At 39.5% G+C, this 19362-nt stretch overlaps 1 protein-coding gene across 1 annotated transcript; it reads left to right on the top strand.

The window, feature by feature from the left end:
- Positions 1 to 7248: 7248 nt before the first annotated feature.
- LOC139711552 (uncharacterized) lies at positions 7249 to 15922 on the top strand. The gene is made up of 5 exons (XM_071623425.1): positions 7249 to 7427; positions 11852 to 12019; positions 13416 to 13545; positions 14502 to 14676; positions 15255 to 15922. Exons 1-5 carry the CDS (start codon positions 7423 to 7425, stop codon positions 15920 to 15922), a joined length of 1146 nt encoding a protein of 381 aa, XP_071479526.1. The 5' UTR covers positions 7249 to 7422.
- Positions 15923 to 19362: the final 3440 nt, after the last annotated feature.

Raw genomic sequence — 19362 nt, 5'->3', positions numbered from 1 at the left:
ACAACTTTATTAGGATCTCTTTGTTTCACCTTGTTTTTGGATATCTCAGCCATTTCAAAACCGATTTTCATCGAATAAACTTTTGATATCCCTTAGAACTGCATGCTCTTTGACATCTCATAGAGTTTCTGAATATCTCGCAAAATGTTAAACGCTAAATCTACACCTCGACCAGAACTGTACACACCCTTTAAAACAGGAGGTCTATTTGGATGATACTATTTTAGAGGCAATTGTTCAATGATAATCTATATCAAAATATACTGCTGCCTTAAACAAGTAGGACTGTTTCAAGTCGATAAAACAAGCAACAAATTGCACCATTTAGAACATCAAAACGCAATTTCAGTTCTAACCGTGGGAGGGGGTTGGCCCCCTCCCACACCCTCCCCCCCTCGCTCGCTCCGCTTGCTCGGGCTCGGTCGCGTTCATTATATCAGCGCAAGAATCAATACAAGAAGTTTATTGAAATGATATAGTGTATAGGCACATTGTTCAACAACAATTTCCATCAAAATGTACTGCTACCTTAAACAAGTGGGACTGTTTGCAAGTCGATGAAAACACGCAAAAAGCCTGCATCAAATTGCACCATTTACAACATCAAAATGCAAAAAGGTATCACGGTGGGAGGAGGGGGGGGGGGGGACAACAGGCACTTCCACCCCCCCCCCCCCCCTTTGCTCGCTCCCTCCCATGGAACACCCCCCCCCCCCCAAAGAAAAAAAAAAAAAAAAAAAATGAAATCCTAGCTACGCCGGTGCCCTTTCCCCGCTTGGTTTCCCTAAAAAAAAATAGTAAAAGTCTATAATATAGGGATTGAGAGTTTCCTATATATTCCAACCCAACGTCTGTCCAAAAAAATCTCGTTACATTTAGCGTCAAAACGCACCCCCTTGAAAAAAAGCTGGTGACGCCCCTGCACTACTGAACATAAACAAGGGAAAAAGGAAAAACAAAATGCTGAATAATCATTTAAATGAAATAAAAAAGGAATTCCTGTACTCAGTTGAAGAATCATATGAAAGCATAGCTTTATTTTTTACAAGATGAAAATTTGCAGGCTCTTTACAAGAAATTGCATTCAGATTTTTTTTTTTCACCTGAGGCTTTACAGCTTAAATTATAATTATCAATGATATACCTAACCTAACAAGGGGAATGCTTACGAAGAAAGAAACAATTCAACAGCAACAATAAAAAAAGAATATTAAAAAAAAACCGTTGAGGAAGTGTTGAAGAAAATGAAAGTCAATCATTAGGAAAATGGGTTTTCTGTGGAGTTCTAACTGCAATTTCATATCCTTAAAAAGGAGGGTTCCGGCTGTTGCCTAAATGAGGCATATGACACAAGTACATAATCTGTCAACATTACATTGTTTTGAAAGAGAGGGTGGATCCTTTGTACGTTGAAAATTACAGACCTATGTACTACACTCTTCGATGTTGAATATAGAATTTAATCAAAGATTTTAGCCCAAAAGACGAAAACTGTGCTATGCGAAATAATTTAGTGTTCATAAGGTTGGATATAATGGAAAACAGGAATCCGCGGTGAAGCCACAGGAGTAATAGATGACAGGATTTGTCATTGTTTATAATATCTGTATGTTGTTGTTGATTATGCGGGAGGGAGGGGGTGGGGAGAAAAATGGGCCCGACCTGAAAACACCTTGCCCCAGCCAGTACTGCTACACCACATCAAATGTTTTTATAAACAGATAAAACAATATCAGGATATAAACCTAGGCTAATAACATGAGGGCGCTCATAGTGGTACTTTCTCTATACAGAGGAGCTCATTAAGACAGAAAAAAAAGAAGAGAAAAGAAAACAGAAAATTCTCCACAGCAGCTCATTTAACACAGGGGCGTCACCAGCTTTTTTTCAAGGGGGTGCGTTTTGACACTAAAATGTAACGAGATTTTTTGGACAGACATTATTTTGGAATATGATAGGAAGCTCTCAATCCCTAGACTTTTACTGTTTTTTGAGGGAAACCAAGCGGGGAAAGGGCACCGGCGTAGCTAGGATTTTATCTCTTTTTTTTGGGGGGGGGGGGGGGAAGGAGGATGTAGAAGTACCTGTTGTCCCCCCCCCCCCCTCCTCCCACTCTTAGAACTGAAATTGCATTTTGATGTTGTAAATGGTGCAATTTGATGCATGTTTTGCTTATTTTATCGACTTGAAACAGTCCCACTTGTTTAAGGTAGCAGTAAATTTTGATGTAGATTATTAATGAACAATTTGCCCGTAAAATAGTATCATCCAAATAAACTTCCTGTTTTAATATTTACACTGAATATCATGAACGCGGCCAAGCAAGAGCGAGAGCAGTGAGCGAGTGGGAGGATGTGGGTGTCCCCCTCCCACGGTGAGCACTTTTTGCATTTTGATGTTGTAAATAGTAAATAATTTGATGCAAGTTTTTTGCATGTTTTATCGACTTGAAACAGTCATTTTTTAATTTTTTAATTTTTGCTTTGGAAATTAAGGGGGGGCGCACCGGGTGCAACTGCTGGTAATTACTGGCAGCAACATCGGGTGAATGGCATAACAATTAAATGCGAGCGAGCGAAGAGAGCGAGCTTGAAAAGTTTGACATTTTACAGTCCCAAAACTGCCATTTGGAGACATATTTTTTTCGCTTTGGAAATAAAGGGGGCGCAACGGGCGCAACTGCCGGCAATAACTGGCAGCAACATCAGGAGAATGGCATAACAATTAAATGCGAGCGAGCGTAGCGAGCGAGCTGGAAATTTTTGACACTACATCACAGTAAAAAAAAAAAACTGCCGTTTTTAGTTATATATTTTCGCTTTGGAATTTAAGGGGGGGGGCGCATCGACCGCAAATGCTGGCAATTACTGGCAGCAATATCAGGAGAGCATAACGATTATTATTAATGCGAGCGAGCGAGCTTGAAAATCTTACATTTCACAGTCCAAAAACTGCCGTTCTCAGCCATATCTTTTCGCTTTGGAAATTAAGCGGGGGGGGGGGGGGGCGCACCGGGCGGAACTGCTGGCAATTACTGGCAGCAACATCAGGTGAATTGCATAACGATTAAATGCGAGCGAGCGAAGAGAACGAGCTTGAAAATTTTGACATTTTACAGTAAAAAAAAATGCCGTTTGTAGCTATATTTGTTCGCTTTGGAAATTAAGGGGGGGGGGGGGCGCACCGGGCGCAACTGCTGACAATTACTGCCAGTAACATCAGAAGAATTGCATAAAGATTTTAAATGCGAGCGAGCTCGAAAATTTTGACATTTTACAGTCCAAAAACTGCCGTTTGAAGCTATGTCTTTTTTTGCTTTCGAAATTAAGGGGGGCGCACCGGGCGCAACTGCTGGCAATTACTGGCAGCAATATCAGGAGAATTTAAATGCGAGAGCGGTAGCGAGCGAGCTTGAAAATTGTGTTATTTTACAGTCCCCAAACTGCCGTTTGTAGTTATATTTTTTTGCTTTGGAAATTGAGGGGGGGGGGGGCGCACCGGGTGCAACTGCCGGCAATTACTGGCAGCAACTTCAATGGCATTATACGACTAAATGCGAGCGAGCGGACAAAAACTGCCATTTGAAGCTATATTTTTTCGCTTTGGAAATTGTGAGGGGGGGTGGGGAAGCCCGGTGCACCCCACCCCCCCCCCCCCCCCGGATCCGCCACTGGTAGTCAAGGGTGTCGGTTTATGTTCTTGACTGGGGGAGGTATAACCAGCGAGGTGGCGTCGAAGTGACCAAGCGGGGGAAGGATGTCCAAAATCTGCACTTTAGAGCATCCCCTAATTGTGAGTGTTTGTTTGTGTGTGTGTATTATATACATGGAAAAGTTAGGAATTAGCCCATAAAGGTCAAGTCTTTTTATTGGCAATGCAAGACATTTTTATATAGACTAAGTAAATATGTAAAGCAACACTGCAAAATCAATGATCTAGCTTTGATATAACGAAGCGTAAGGTACAAAAGTGTAAATTCTACATCACATTGTGCAACATTGTAGCGACTCTTTTTGCCGTTCGGATATTGAGTACACACTGCGCACATACTGCTTTTATGCAGGATGCCAACCAGGGTCCCATTGCATAAAACTTCTTTAGCAACCTTAGAAAATTCAGGTTGGGATTTGCCCAACCTGAATTTTTTAAGGTTGCTAACCTAAGAATGTAAAATCTGTTGCATAAAAACTCTGGTTGGGAGCTTCCAACCGGAATTTTGTGATTTCAACCGGAAAAAAAATATGGTTGGAGTTTTATGCAACGGGCGCCAGGAATCACGCTGAATCACAATCTTTTGTCGGCTCCGGGCTTTTTGAACAATGTTTCACACTATACACCTATTTCATGGTTAAAAGAAATCATAGAAGATTTTCTTACCTTAGATGATTTTCTTACCCCCCCCCTCCCCCCCCCCCACCCCCGTAGTTACGCCACTGCATTTGGGTGAAATAATTGGACAGATTTCTAACAAAAAAGCAAGAAAATCTTTTCATGGCGGGAATTATGAGCATGTGGGGTGGGGCAAATGGTGCAATTGCCTTCCAATATTTCTTATGGGGGCAACATTTTTTTTCTTTCAAAAGCAAGAAAATCTTCTCATTTCGGAATTATTAATTATGGGGGGGGCGAAATTATAATAATTATGCTTGCCCCTCCAATATTTTTATGGGGGCAACTTTTTTTTTCTGTCAAATAAAAGGTAAGAAAATCTTCTCGTCTCTGGAATTATGGAGGGGGGGCAAAATGATATGCTTGCCCCTCCATTCTTTTTTTTTTATGAGGCTAATTTAGGGCTCGCTCTTGGGCTGGCAATACGGATTGGTCAGAAGTAACCTACATAGACCCTACATACTTGTAAGTAGCACACGTACATGCAAACGTGTACGTGTTCCGTACCGTACGGATGTACAGTACGGTCGATACATAGTAAACACTGTATAGAATACTAGTAGATATGTATAAAATCAGTGCTGCCAGATCTAGGGGTGCGAATTGTTTTTGCCCACGATTTTTTTGTAATGTCCCTGGTGCAAAATTAAAAACAAAATAGAAAAGAATAATTATTTAGCGTCCGGCGTTGAGGTCGCTTGCAGACTGAAGCTTTTTTTTTTTTTTTTTTTTAAGGATCTGAAGGGGGGTGCGTTCGCACCCAACGCACCCCCCCCCCCTGGTGACGCCCATGAAAACATAAACGAAGACAATAGCCAATTACATTTCTTTTCCACAATGTATATTGTGACGGATACAAGTTGCTTTTTCTAAAAACGTTACTGAGGCATAATCACAATCCTTAAACGTGTTCCAGGGCCTTTTTTTCTTTCTTTTTTTTTTTTTTGATAAAACACAACCATGTTCATTTCGCGTGTATAAGAACGTCGATTTGAAACGCGTAGGTTGAGACCACGATTACCTTCATATTTTCGAATAGATAAACGCAATGCCCTTTTGAAACGCATTTTCTCCAAGATGCCCTGGTCAATTTCCATACTATACACGCCACCGCACCGCCTACAACGTAAACAAGCAAGCAAGCAAGCAAGCAAGCAAGCAAGCAAACAAACAAACAAAAACAATTAAACAAACAAACAACACTCTTCTTCCCAGGTCGAACCGCGCAAAGTATGAGTTCCCAGTCACTTGAGTCGTGATATAATACGCGACACCCCGAGATCAGAATCGCGTTCCCTTAGGCTCTATCACGTCCAAAGGCGTTCTCTCTTACTTAACTATAGATAAACGCATCCTTAAAATCTACTCTCGTATATAATCTACGCAACGTTTGGCTTATAGATCGATAGACGAGCAAAGGGTGACATTCTTACCTGGGATTTTCACTGGAGCTCGACATTCTTCCAAGAGCGCGAGATAAAGACCGAATGAAAGTTATATCCCTCGCTATAGTGTAATGAGACGGTATAACCTACAGGTAGCTGGGCTCTTAGTGCACAATGAAATATCCATCCGCGCAAGCAGTATTCATGTATATAACAACAGTATATTTATATCATACTGCAAGATGCGGGAGTAGAGGTGTATTAAGAATCTCTCGAGTCAAAGTCTTCATAAAAAAAACATATGTTTTTAGCTTTTATCTGCTTTATATTTTATATGATTGTACTGGATGTTTTCTTTCGTTGTCAGAATTTACCCGCGCATTGAACGAAGTAGGCCTATTCTCAGTCGGGTTTTCCAAAGTAAAAGAAGAACTGGGAAATTTCAGTTTGTTTGTTTATTTGTTTGTATCCGTTTATTTCCGAATCATATCGTCGGTTGAGAATGATAAGGGCGTTAAGTGACCACAAAACCCATTGTGTTCTCATTCTCAACAGACGATATAAAAACACATACAAGTAAATAAAGTATCAAAATCATGCACATGAAAATAAGATACAGAGGATGGTCCAATTTCGATGATGATTAGAATGTCACTGTTCTTTATTGGAGTCCTTCGATTAGTTCAGTTTAACAACAAAAAAAGTGAATACATCTTGTACAGTACAATGTACTTCATATTTGGTTTACCAAAACAAAAGAAATAAAACGAAAAACATTAGGAGGGGGTGCGTGCGCCCCTATAATTTTGCCAAAAGGCGCCTCCCCTTTACGAAATTCCTGGGTCCGCCCCTGTCCCAATATAGGTGTAGACCTACGTCCGAGACAATGCGAGATGACAGCATCTCACACAATTGGCAAAATTTGAAATGACTTGTTTGTCACAAAATGTCAAAATGTGTTGGGTGTTTTATTTCACTGAACTTAGGTTTCATTTGGATGGACGGCTAACTAAATTGAGCAACCATGCATTCACTATCTATAGTCTTATTCAAGTCTTCGGACACTGTCGGACGGACGAACGAACGGACAACGCAAAAACATAATGTCTCCGGCGACACTGACTTCGTGGCGGAGACATGAAAATGTCATTTGTATAATGGCATAATGGTATAATATTGTCTAGGGATAGTAAGCTATGGCCTATATATGCAATGTGATGACTGATAAGCTGTCTTCTTCTCAGGGGCTACAGTATCACATTGGGTGTACAGTTGTACTAACTTAAATTCATTTGCAGAAAATTATGTGAATGATTTGGTGGGTAGTGACATACAGTATGCAATTGTTTGAGGTCGCTTTATCTAACTTGCAAATTTGAAACAAATCATAACAATTTCATTACAAACTTCAAAGGAAAGGATGTAGACATTACAGAAGAGGCTACTCTTGAGAGTGATGTATACGTTTAGGCCTCAGTGCTTCTTGACTGCTTATGCGCACATGCTCTTTGAATCACGCCCTCTACGTCTTGACAAAACGCAACGATCAACGAGACGTATGGGTGCAGTGATGGAAGAAGCGCTATCTTATGAGCATATAACTCTACCTCCACCCTCAAGTTGTAGATAAATCACAAGGATATCAATCATGAAGTGAGTTCATTCAGTCTGTGTAGATAATGAGATTTTGTACTTTGCCGATTTTAATTTGGATAAGGGTGAGAATCAGAAAGACTGATTGCGGGTCTTGATCGACAGATATGTATTATAGTAGTCCCATGTATAATCATTTGTGTTAGCTGTGGATTCTACTATGTATGGTAACTACACGCAGCCTGCACGTCTATTCCTTCGCAGACGTTGTTATTTTTCAGCGGTGGGTGTGCGTTTCCTTCATGAATATCTTTATTAATCGTGGAAAACTAAAATATAAGGAATCCCCATAATCTATGATAATCATTCAATAATCGGTATGCGATTTTTTGTTTAATTACGTCAAAAACTCACCGAAATCCGTGGCTAAAGTCAGGTCTGCAAACGTCCGTATTACTTCACTCCTTATCTGCGTGTTTACTGAATGGCATTTACTCTCGTATCCTACAACGTAGCTAGTCGGGGAGCGGAAGTGATGAGCTAGTCGGGGTGACCCATAAAAAGGTCAAATCATTGCTGGCGCGGCGCAGCACGCGCGGATACGAGTGCTGTAGCTTTACGTACGTAACACATAAAACTCACGGGCGCACAGGCGTGCGTAAAACGCAACCACTTCCGGCTCCGCATGCGTGGTAGTTTGTAGATTTTATGAAGCTCTCGAAGGAAAAGATGCCACCGCACAATCTACTCCGAAAAATTCAACAATAAGGTCTGGATACCAACAAAACGCCAAATTCAACTCAACCATCAGGAAAATACGCTGTAGGTGAGTGGTAAAAATTATCTTACTCTTAAAATCAAACGAAATAAAAGGCATTTTATGTGATTTTGCCGTCAATAGTGACGGTCGTTTACAACGTGTAAACACTAATACATGTCAGACCGCTGTGCAAAGCACAGCGGTCTGGTCAGGCTACTATGTATGGTAACCGCACAGCATGTAGTTGTCGTACCGTAGGGCCTACTACAGGCGACCCCAACCAACCGCCCTCCAAGCCCAACCCGTACCGGGCCGACCGAGTCGGGGTCGCATGGCAGCCCTATGGCTATCGAAGAAACACCTGATATGGCTTAGCATTCTGGTGACCAGAGACCGAGATACATGGTTTAACACTGAAAATCATAGCCGTAATGTTACTGTTCGTTAGATGGTATGGTATGGTTTATTAAATGAAATGTTCTCGCAGCCAAAAGGCTGAATTGCAACATTTGTTCACACAATACATACAATGTAGTTGATTAAAAAAAGGAAGTATTTACAGTTTTCAAATCATTCATCACTATTTAAAGAATAACAATTAACATCATTTACAACATTATTCATTATAAAATATATTACATTCACCACATTCAACACACTGTACGTTAGAAAAGATAGGGCCTTGATATACAGTACTTAAAATTACAATCATATCATCAATGTCCACTGAATCAGAGCCGCCGAAATCCATTTAAAAATTACAATACGATCTGATTTAAGAGCCCAGTGAAAGATTTTATCCGAGGTTTTAGTCCTTTGTATCGTAGTACAACTTACACAGCGCATGTGCCAACAGCCTTGCTGTCGATTGGGCCAGGGTATGGATAAAACATAACACATATAATACACAATGTATGCGTGTAGAAAAAAAAAGGGCAGCTTGCTGAGAACTGAAATGAATATTCATTCGCGCATGTACAGTTCATTTTATTTACGTGATGTGTTCAAAATGGAGATTTGCATCTCGATCTTGCGGAGATGGTCTCAAAGATGATGATGATTAATCTTGTTTTCGTAGGTAATAAATGGTGAGTGATACATAGTTGCCTAGATACAATATTCAACAATATGGTATTTTAACATGTGGCTTTTCATTTCGAATCCAATTGTGGTTTTGAACAATGAGTTGTTTACTGAATTGCAAGCATCGCAGTGCACTTGATTTCTTCACTAAATTGCATACAAGTCTTCGGGTGCTGTTACTGGTTACAGTGCCCCGCGCCGGGGTTACTATTTGTATGGTAGCTCTACTACACATCGACCACCCTTTTTGAAACCGACCGGGTAGTTTGGCGCATAGAACGCTTAGTACGCACTGCACTGCGTGCAGAGTAAATTAAAATGTATTGGCTTTGACCACTGATGAGGATGTGTGGGAAAATGCAAAAATTCACTGTTCATTAATGGTTTGAATCAAGGAAAAAATTTTGAATGAATATTCTAACCAAATCGTAATGTAATGTCAATGCATTTTCTAAAAAGCTTCATACAACACGGTGTACAATACAACTCGGTTTGTGTGCATTGTCAATGCAAAAACAGCGGTCGATCTAAAAAAAGAAGCGGCACTGCGGAGAGCTGAAAAGAGGCCAGTCAAGTTTGACAGCGATATTTTTGCACTGAAACTTTGAATTGAAAAGGAAACAACAGCATTTGATAGTGCTGGATTTTCTCAATCACGTACCGGTAGGTCAAGTTTTTACGTGAATTTCAGTGTTAGATATTCTTATCAAGCAAATAAAGATTAGGCGGTTGATGAGTAGTAGATCCAACCTATAAATTTAGAATCAGTTCTATGTACTGTTGATGTGTGATGATCGCGTTCGTCAATCTAACACAGTATATAAAAGTCACTTTGTTTCTGTTGATATAGGGATATTTTCTTTCTTGTACTTTTGTTTATAATCATTTAAATTTCTAGCATCTCAAAAAATGTTCCAAAGGGATAACTAAGTTTTAGAGCAGCCAGCTCTCAGCTCGCTCTAATTGTGTTGTCCCCTTTGGTCTTTAAGTTAAACTCTTATTAAACCATTTTTATTAGTTACTTGAGTGTAGGGACTGGAAGCAAAGCTTATTTGTCCCTCGTTGCAGTTCTCTCCCGTCTCAGGTAGGGTTCATACTTTATTGTAATACACTGTACATGTATTACTCCAGTATCTTTCTAGGGAAGACTTGAATTGGTTTATGGTGGTAGCGTTGACGACTTCCGTAGGTACATGTACTGTAAAAGTGCACATTTTCGCGGTGTTGAAATTTTTGCGCCTTTCGCGCTACCAGAAACTAGCACGAAAAATAACAACATGCAAATATTTTTGCTTGCCACATGTTCCTGTACTTGGTGTCTTGATTCTGTGGAATTAAAAACACGCAAAACTCTTCTTACCTGGCAGAGCTCGAGAAAAAAATAGTCACGCGAAAATGTCCACTTTTACAGTAGTGCATTCCAATTGTTTACATTTCTTATTGAGAAAGCAGACTGCCTCAGACTACAATGGACACATTGTTTGACAAGTTTGAGATCATGACCTCTTGTTGTTGAACCACTGGCCAACTGGGAGAATTTAGGGGGATTTACTCTATTGAAGCCTGTCAGGATTTTGAACATCTTTATCAAGTCAGCCCTCTGTCTTCTGTAAGCCAAATTGGGAAGATGCAGCTCTTTGAGTCTTTCTGGGTATGTCATTTGTTTCAGTTCAGGAAGAGGCCATGTTGCCCTTTGCTGGACTTTTTCTAGCATGTCCTCATCCCTCTTCAGTGTTGGGTGCCATACTGAGTTGCAGTATTCTAATGTTGGTCTCACAATTGTTTTGTAGAGTGAGAGAAAGCCCTTCTTCTGCAAAATTGTGAAAAATCTCTTTATCATTCCCATTTTGATGTTGGCTCTCTTAGCAGCATCTGCTGTGTGTTTGCTGAAAGACAAATTCTCTTGAAACAGTACCCCCAAGTCTCTTTCTTCACTTCCACTTATGTAATTGAAATGGAATTTGTGTAAGTATCCAGTGTATAGTCATACCTGTGATTTTTTCCTTCTGTAGTGCACTACTTTAAACTTACCGGTACTCTCGTTGAATGGCAGCTGCCATTCATTTGACCAATTTGTTACGGCATGTATATCCCTCTGTAGCAAGTCTGAGTCAGTTTTGGAGTCCACTGTCCTGTATAACTTGGTATCATCTGCAAATAGCTCCACACTGGAATCAACTGTAGAAGGCTGATCGTTAATGAGGTCTATGTTGAACAATGTTGGTCCATGCACACTTCCCTGTGGTATGCCACTTGTCACAGAAATAGATCTTGACTCCTTCCTATTGATCCTCACTTTTTGGGTCCTGTCTGTAAGGTAGTCATCGATACAGGCAAGTAAGGCAAATTGTGGAATAATGTGGACATCTTATGGTGGTGTCGAGCAAGTGTCTGTAGGTGTCTCACAGCATGCATGCATTACTTGTATCATTCATGAACCTGTACCAGTAAATATATTTGCATAGTGATTTTCATTCCATTTGTGCCATCCATGGTGTGTTGATCATTGAACAAAATTCATAGTTAATTGTTCAGCAAAGGATCATCAATAAATGCTAAATTGTTCAGTGCTACTAATATTTTGAGTGTGACCACTAGAAGGACTTGTTTATTTTCAACACGTTTCTCATTCATTCCACAGTCCTCTTACTAATGTGAAAAACATTAACAAGCTCAATGAGCTTGAGGCTCAATATGGTGTGTCCAGCTCGGCGTCCTGGCACCAACAGTACAAGGACAGTGCCTATATCTTCATCGGAGGCTTGCCATATGAGTTGACTGAGGGGGATGTTATCTGTGTGTTCTCTCAGTGAGTATAGAGTTTAAGTCAGCGAAGCATTCCATTTGTGCTTAAAGGACAAGTTCACCTTCATAAACATAAGGATTGAGAGAATACAACAGTATTAGTAGAACACATCAGTGAAAGTTTGAGGAAAATTGGACAATCGATGCAAAAGTTATGAATTTTTAAAATTTTTGTGTTGGAACCGCTGGATGAGGAGACTACTACAGCTTGTGAGTCATATGCGTACAACAGTATAAAGAAAATGTAAAAGAAAATTCAACATATTTTCACTTTTTTCGCATAATAAAAGAGCTCTTGACTTGCCTCTTTCTAAAGGCAGGGGGAATAATATTACCCATAACATTTGTCGGCAACGAGTCAGGGGAATGTGTACTTTTTTCAAAAGATGGCATTTTGTGAAATTCTCTGTATATTTTCCTTATATTGTTGTACGCATGTGACATGTAAGTTATTCATACACTGCAGTAGTCTTCTCATCCAGCGGTTACTGCACAAAAACTTCAAAAATTCATAACTTTTGAACGGATTGTCTGATTTTCCTCAAACTTTCAATGATGTGTTCTACTAATATTGCTACATTCTCTCAATCCTTATGTTTATGAAGGTGAACTTGTCCTTTAAATTAAATGTAGGTCCACATGAAGCTTCACTGTTTGTACGTCTCTCTCTGTCCCTTCATTGAAGATCAAGAATCAAGGATGTGTGACAAAATGACAAATAAATTGTCGCTTGGTTGATAGACCTTGCATCTCAAAACTTGGTGAACATGACTTTTTTTGAAGTAATGGTCAGATAATCAGTTGAGTGATGTCCTGTCCAAATCCTAGCTGTCTTACCCCCAAAATAAAGCCACCACAGCATGTCAGAGAGAGACTATCCCATTTGATATAGTGCTTTGGCCGCCATGTTTTTTGTTCTCCTGAATATTTGACATTTTGTAGATATTGGTCTTGTTGCCCAAGGGACCATTTATGGTATGTATATACATGTATAGACATGCATCTTGGAAGAAGTTGCACAGACAAATGATTTGACACATTAATTTTGTCATGAAGTCATGCACATGTTCAATTTATTTTTGCATTATCATTGTCACTCTTATCTATGATTGGCAGGTTGACACATTCATAGAAAGTGTGATGTGGTAGTGAGGTGATTGAGCAGTCCAAAAGCCCAAATTCATGGTGGTAGTTAAAGTTACATCATGCTTTGAATTGGGCTATTGGACGAAAACAACAAAATATGGGCACACCTTTGCTTGTGTGGGTCAGCTTACATCCAGTTCAGGATAATGACCATTCAGGCACATGCTGCATCACTTGCAATAATGCAATTTTTGTAATTCACTGACATGATTTGAACCACCTTCGTGAATTCTGGTCAATGTGTTTACAAACAGATATGGAGAAATAGTGAACATCAACCTGGTGCGAGATAAAAAGACAGGCAAATCCAAGGGGTACTGCTTCATTGCGTATGAAGACCAGCGCAGCACAATACTGGCAGTGGACAATTTCAATGGCATCAAAGTGAGTGAGAAATTGAATGTGACATATCCATATCGTCGTTGGGGTGACAAGACCTTGTATCTGCATTTTTGGTGAAAATGACTTTTTTGGATTAATGGTCAAATAATAGGTTAAGTGATGTCCTGTCCAAATCCCAAATGTCTTACTCCAAAAATGAAGCCACCATGGCATGTCAAAGGAAAGGCTTTCCCATTCGCTGTAGTGCTTTGGCCGCCATGTTTTTTGGCTCTCCTGAACATTTGACATTTTGTAGATACGAGATCTTGTCGCCCCAGCGACGATATGTCAGTTTGATTACAGCAGTAACTGAAATGTGGTGAAGAGGTGCTTTTGTTGCTGAGACCAAACTGATGTCACAAATTTTATTCAAATCTATATACTTTCAAATGTACTCATTGTCTTTTAAATAAAAGAAAGAAAAAAGTGATAGTAAAATGCCCCTTCAAAAATCCCCTCACCAGCAAGAGATATATTGTAAATCAATGTCACATGCATATGAGTATCACACAATTTGTGAGATACAGTGTACTTTAAAACAAATAGAGTCAACCTTATGAAGTCAACCTTAAAGTCTAATAATTGCCTAAGGTAAAGGTCTTTTAAGTCCTCTTCTCTATCTATTCTATTAATTTTCATCCCTCATAAGTCAATTTTTTTTTTCTAAGTTGAAGCTATTTCTTCAGTCCAAATAGATATTAACGTAGGCGAGGTTGACTGTATTGTTATAACTAAATTCTTGTTGCAACAAAGTTGAAAATTTAGGTACCCAAAATTTCATCTACATGTACTTATCTTATTTTGTTTGACTCTTCAACTACAGTGAAAGAAAACTGCTGATCCTGAGAACTTTGTAATAACTGGAGACCCCTAAAGAATTAATTTGATTTAGACAGTTCATGGAACTTTCACTGCATATTTGCTACTCTTACTACCACCACCTTTTCCGTCAATGACAGCTGAAGGGGAGAACACTGAGAGTGGACCATGTGTCGGAGTACCGCAAACCGAAGGATGACGAGGAGCTGGACGAGGCAACGCAAAAGCTTCGGGAGGAGGGATGCGCTCCCAAAACACCACCATCTCAGTCAGAAGATGAGGAGGAATTCTTACTTCTGCCACCATCTGGTAAAGGTGAGGAGTGGCTGATTTTGATTTCTTTGTCCTATGGTTTATGATAACCTGCCAAATGCTGTAATGGAAGAAATGGAGGGAAATGGCTGTGGAGGAGGAAGGAGAGAGTGTTTTTTCTTTCCAAATGCCCTAAAACAGAAACTATCTGGCAAATACTTAGTACCTGAGTCAGATTCTGATGTATTATGATACAAAACAGTATGAAATTTAAGGGGAATTAACCCAAGATACCATGATGGTATTCAGTGAACGCCGAAATATGTGTAGAAGACAAGGTAGTGAAGTTTGAAAAAATAAGATGCTTCATTCAAAAGTTATGACTTTGTAGATATATATTTTTTTTAATTCATGTGCCTTTATTGCAGGATAAGAAAGCTACAACAGTTTGCAATGTCATGGTAGTTTACCAATATGAAGCAGACACATTGGTTATTCAAAATATTTCTATTTCTAACAAGATTAAAAGTCCTTGACTTATCTCCTTCACAAAATGGGGGAATTGATATTTTTAACATTGAACATTTCAAACACAGATCCATAACAACTTTTTTTTTTTACACTGCATATTTCGGCTTTAGGACATGATGAAAAGAAGAAGCCCAAGAAAGAGAAGAAGGCGAAGAAGAAGAAGAAGAAGAAGCATCAAAGCAGCGATGGAAGTGATAGTGACGGCCCTAGTACACCACCAGTCAAGATCAAGAAGGAAAAGCAAGACCCAGGATACCAAAAATATGAGAAAACAAAAGGTGGGGAGGAGATGGAAAAAGTTGAGGCAGATTATGGAGGCAGAGGAAAGCAGACACACAGCAGAGGCGCAGAGCATAGAGATAGAGACTTCTCAGGTGGTACTGGTGACAGGATAGATAGAACGAGAGATGGAGAGAAGAACCATTCCAATGGAAGGAGGCAGCGAGAGGATAGTAGCAGGAGCAGAAGTCAAGATCGGGACCGGGAGAGGGACTGGCAGAGACACAGACGGCCCCCCTCAAGGGAGAGGGAACGGGATCGTGGAAGACGCAGAGATGATGATGATGGACGCAGAGACCGGGAGAGGAGCGAGTCAGGGAAAGACAGCGAGCGTGAAGGGAAGAGGGACAGAGCGAGAGATGGAAGGGATGAACGTGAGGACAGATACCGACGGGAAGACTGCTACAGGGATAGGAGCCGGGAGGAAGAGAGGAGACGGAGAGACAGAGATAGAGACAGGGACAGAGACAGAGATTATGGGAGGGACAGGTACAGGTGAAAAACTTAACTGTAACAAGCCACAGGTGCCCTTGGTAGAACACTCCTGTTTTGAAAGAGCAGAATCACATATCCTATATGTTCCTTGCATGCCCAGCATGTACTGCATGTGGATATTTTCTCTCCTCCCCCCCCCCCCCATCCCCCCCACCCCATTTTATGTCAAGTGGTGAGTGACCTAAAAAGTACAGGCACAATAATGTTGTCAGCTCTTTAGCTGTTGTGGAGGAAACCTTGAAAAGTTGAGTTACAGTCAGTGACACCAGCAATGAGATGGGTATGTCCAGGTTTCTCAGTTGCAGAAGTGATCTGTATCTGTTAGCAGTGGAAATACTTACAAAGTAATACTTCCACACATTCAGAGTGTGTAATGTATTGCGCAGATCATACCTACAGTGTATTTTTTTACTACACGGTAGCTAGAAGCCATGGTTGAAGACATTAAAACTTAAGAAGAGCATGCATTTCGTGTCATCAAAGTGTACTTTGGTAGAATTCAAAAATTTGTCGCTATCCCATCTGCTAGTACTAAAAGCCATCTGAATGTATGAAGAACTGTGATGTTAGGAAAAAGCAGTGGATCTACTGGAGGGGATATTTATTTTAGAGTTGTAATACTGTTGTCCTGTGAGATTGGGACAGTGCTTCAGTGTAGTGCATTTGGTCATTGTTGAATATTGTTTCAACTATAAAGTGAAATTTCAGATCCCAAAATCATTATCTATAAATAGTGTAATTTTTATCTTGATAAACTTTATCTGTTTTGCTACAACCAAATTTAGATGTAACGAAAGAAAATTTCAGGTCTCAAGGACTTCTTCATAACAAGACCCTATCGTCAAAAGTATTGCAAGGATAAAGGATCTTGACTGTCATTGGCAATGCTGGAAACAATAGAAGATGACAAGATTTGAAACATCTTTTTGGCAGTCAGCATGCATGATTCATGTGATGAGCACAGTATTTTGTTGTCGTACAGAAAAAAATGATGTGTATTTCATTTTGCACTCCCTTCCGGAACCCGACATACTCTAGCAATGACTGTTTTTGCCACTAAGTTTGTGTACAAAAAGTTGTTTCTTATCATTGGATGTTAAGAGTCGAGCCTCATGATAAAGAGGTCACATACAACTGTAAACAGAACCCTCTTCAGAAGGTGATTTACAGGTTTCCAACCCCCAACATTTCTATGTTTTTGTACCCGTATTTAATGAAAAACCATGATACATCATAACAAGGTAATTGTTTTGGTTTTTAGATTCTCTGTGAGACTAAGTTCCCATGTCTGCAGAACTGATGAGATTTGAAGCTTGCTGGCTCAGAGATTACAATTTAGATAGATGGAAAAAGTCCGGGTGAAGAATATGATTCCTCTAGGCCAATGGATCACACAAGTTTAACTATTAAAGCAAGTGGATTGAAATAGTGAGGTACAGTGTATGAAGTGGCGCACAATGAAATTTAGCAAAATTATGCTACATTTGGGATACACAATGGAGAAAAAGATATACTGCAAACACTAACTTGTTCTCTCATGTACTTTTTACCCGAGTCATTTGAAAAAGCAATGTGAAACAAAATTTGGATTCCATTTCCAATCAGGAAGCAATATCAGAAAAAGCCCTTGATCATGCAATGTACAAGTGACTTTCGATGAACAGCCATTCCAACCTAAATTTGCTCCAATGTCATAAAATAGTGCACTCCCGTTTAAAAAACAAAACAAAACAAGACAAAACAAAAGAAATTATCCTTACAATGAAGTAAAAATGCAGGTCTCCAAATCATCATCTGTATATCTTTATATACAGTGACAACATGTTTGTCTAATAAGAAATTTCAATAAAATGAGAGAGAGAAAACACAAACACCTGTCTAGATGATTTTGCAATAATGGGAGTGCACTGTAGATGACTAAACATAAGTGAGAATCTTTCTGCAAATATTGAGGAACATCATGTTTCCAGCATTGAGATGTTAATAGATAAAGGAAAGAAATAAAACTGTACAAGCTTATGATTCCATTTGTTGGCCGTTTGCAAAGAGCATGTGTTGCCAAGAATTTCTAAAGGAGTTGGACAGTATGTTGTTAGCCTCTTTCCAAGCTTGCATGTTTGTGATTACTACAACTGTACTTTTTTTTATTTATACATGTATGTTTTATTGATTGAAACCATTGACATACAAACTTGAATCATTTCTAATTGTGGTATATAAATAACACAAGCAAGAAAAATACATTTGAGAACTTGCTGAAGGAGTAGCTACTGGGCCTTCTGTTCAGTGTAAGAGTGGACATATTTGAAGTGTCATTTTTTATTTATTTATTTATCTATTTTTTTATCTATTTTTTTTTTTTTTTATTTATTTATTTTTTTTTTTTTTGGGGGGGGATCAATTTTCTTTGCAATTTGAAAATCCTGAACTGCAGTCATTGATTCAACCCATGCTGGTTTTGGAATAAATATGTATGCCTGTAACTTGGTGTTTTCATTTATACATTGTACTTGTTCTCTGTACTAACTTAATGATGAAGAAGTCAGTTATACTAGAGCAGAGCCTTGCATGTACTATCCTTGGGTCTTTGTTACACAGAGACTCCAACCCCAAGCACCTTCTGATCGGGAGATTCTCCCGCCTGAAGCCCCTAGCAAACGGGAGACTCCGAGTTGATGTGTGCGAAGTGCGAAGTTCCTAGGATTCTAGATGCTCTCTGGTGCTATCTAAGGCTTATTTTTTCAACATACAGTAGCAATAAGTAAGAAATCCTTTCCAACGGGAGACACAGAGCTAGGGCGGGAGAAATTAAATCTCAAACGGGAGAACGGGAGATTTTGTAAAAATGGGTTTTCGGCGGGAGATCTCCCGTCGAAAACGGGAGAGTTTGAGTCTCTGGTTACAGTGTAACATATCACAATGCATTTACAGAGACACTGCAATGAGGCTTTTCCCATGATCCAAATTGGCTTTTGATATAGTTGAAATGCAAGTCAGTATTGTGTTGAAGTTGGTGTTAATAAGCAAGAGTAAAACCAAACAGAATGGTGAACTTTTCACCAAAGTTAAGATTTTTTGTTTGTTTGTCTGATTTTGATGAAGTAATTGTACATGTAGTACTACATTGTATTCTGTTTTTCTCAATATCATCACAGTTACCATTCCGGAAATGTAACATTGGGAAAGTGACATCGATCAAAAATATATACAACATTTAAAGGGATGGTAACATTACAGTTGAGATGGGGCTTCAGGTCTCCAATGATTTTTGATGTTGATTTATTAGATAACGAGAAACCTCTCATGATGTATGTAAGAGCATATAAGAGGAATTCAAAGTTTATTTGATGAGAATCGCTTTTGAAGTACATTGTGTAGTTGAAATATCAGTAACAAAGTGATCCTCGTAAAAGATGGGACCCACCTTTCATTAGGATTTGCTTT

The sequence above is a fragment of the Diadema antillarum genome, unplaced genomic scaffold (genome assembly GCF_040938485.1).
Source record: "Diadema antillarum isolate AM-2024a unplaced genomic scaffold, OU_Dant_1.0 seq00001668_RagTag, whole genome shotgun sequence".
In the NCBI taxonomy this organism is placed as follows: Eukaryota; Metazoa; Echinodermata; class Echinoidea; order Diadematoida; family Diadematidae; genus Diadema; species Diadema antillarum.
Note: the sequence above shows the minus strand (reverse complement) of the source record. Positions and strands in the feature narration are given on the sequence as shown.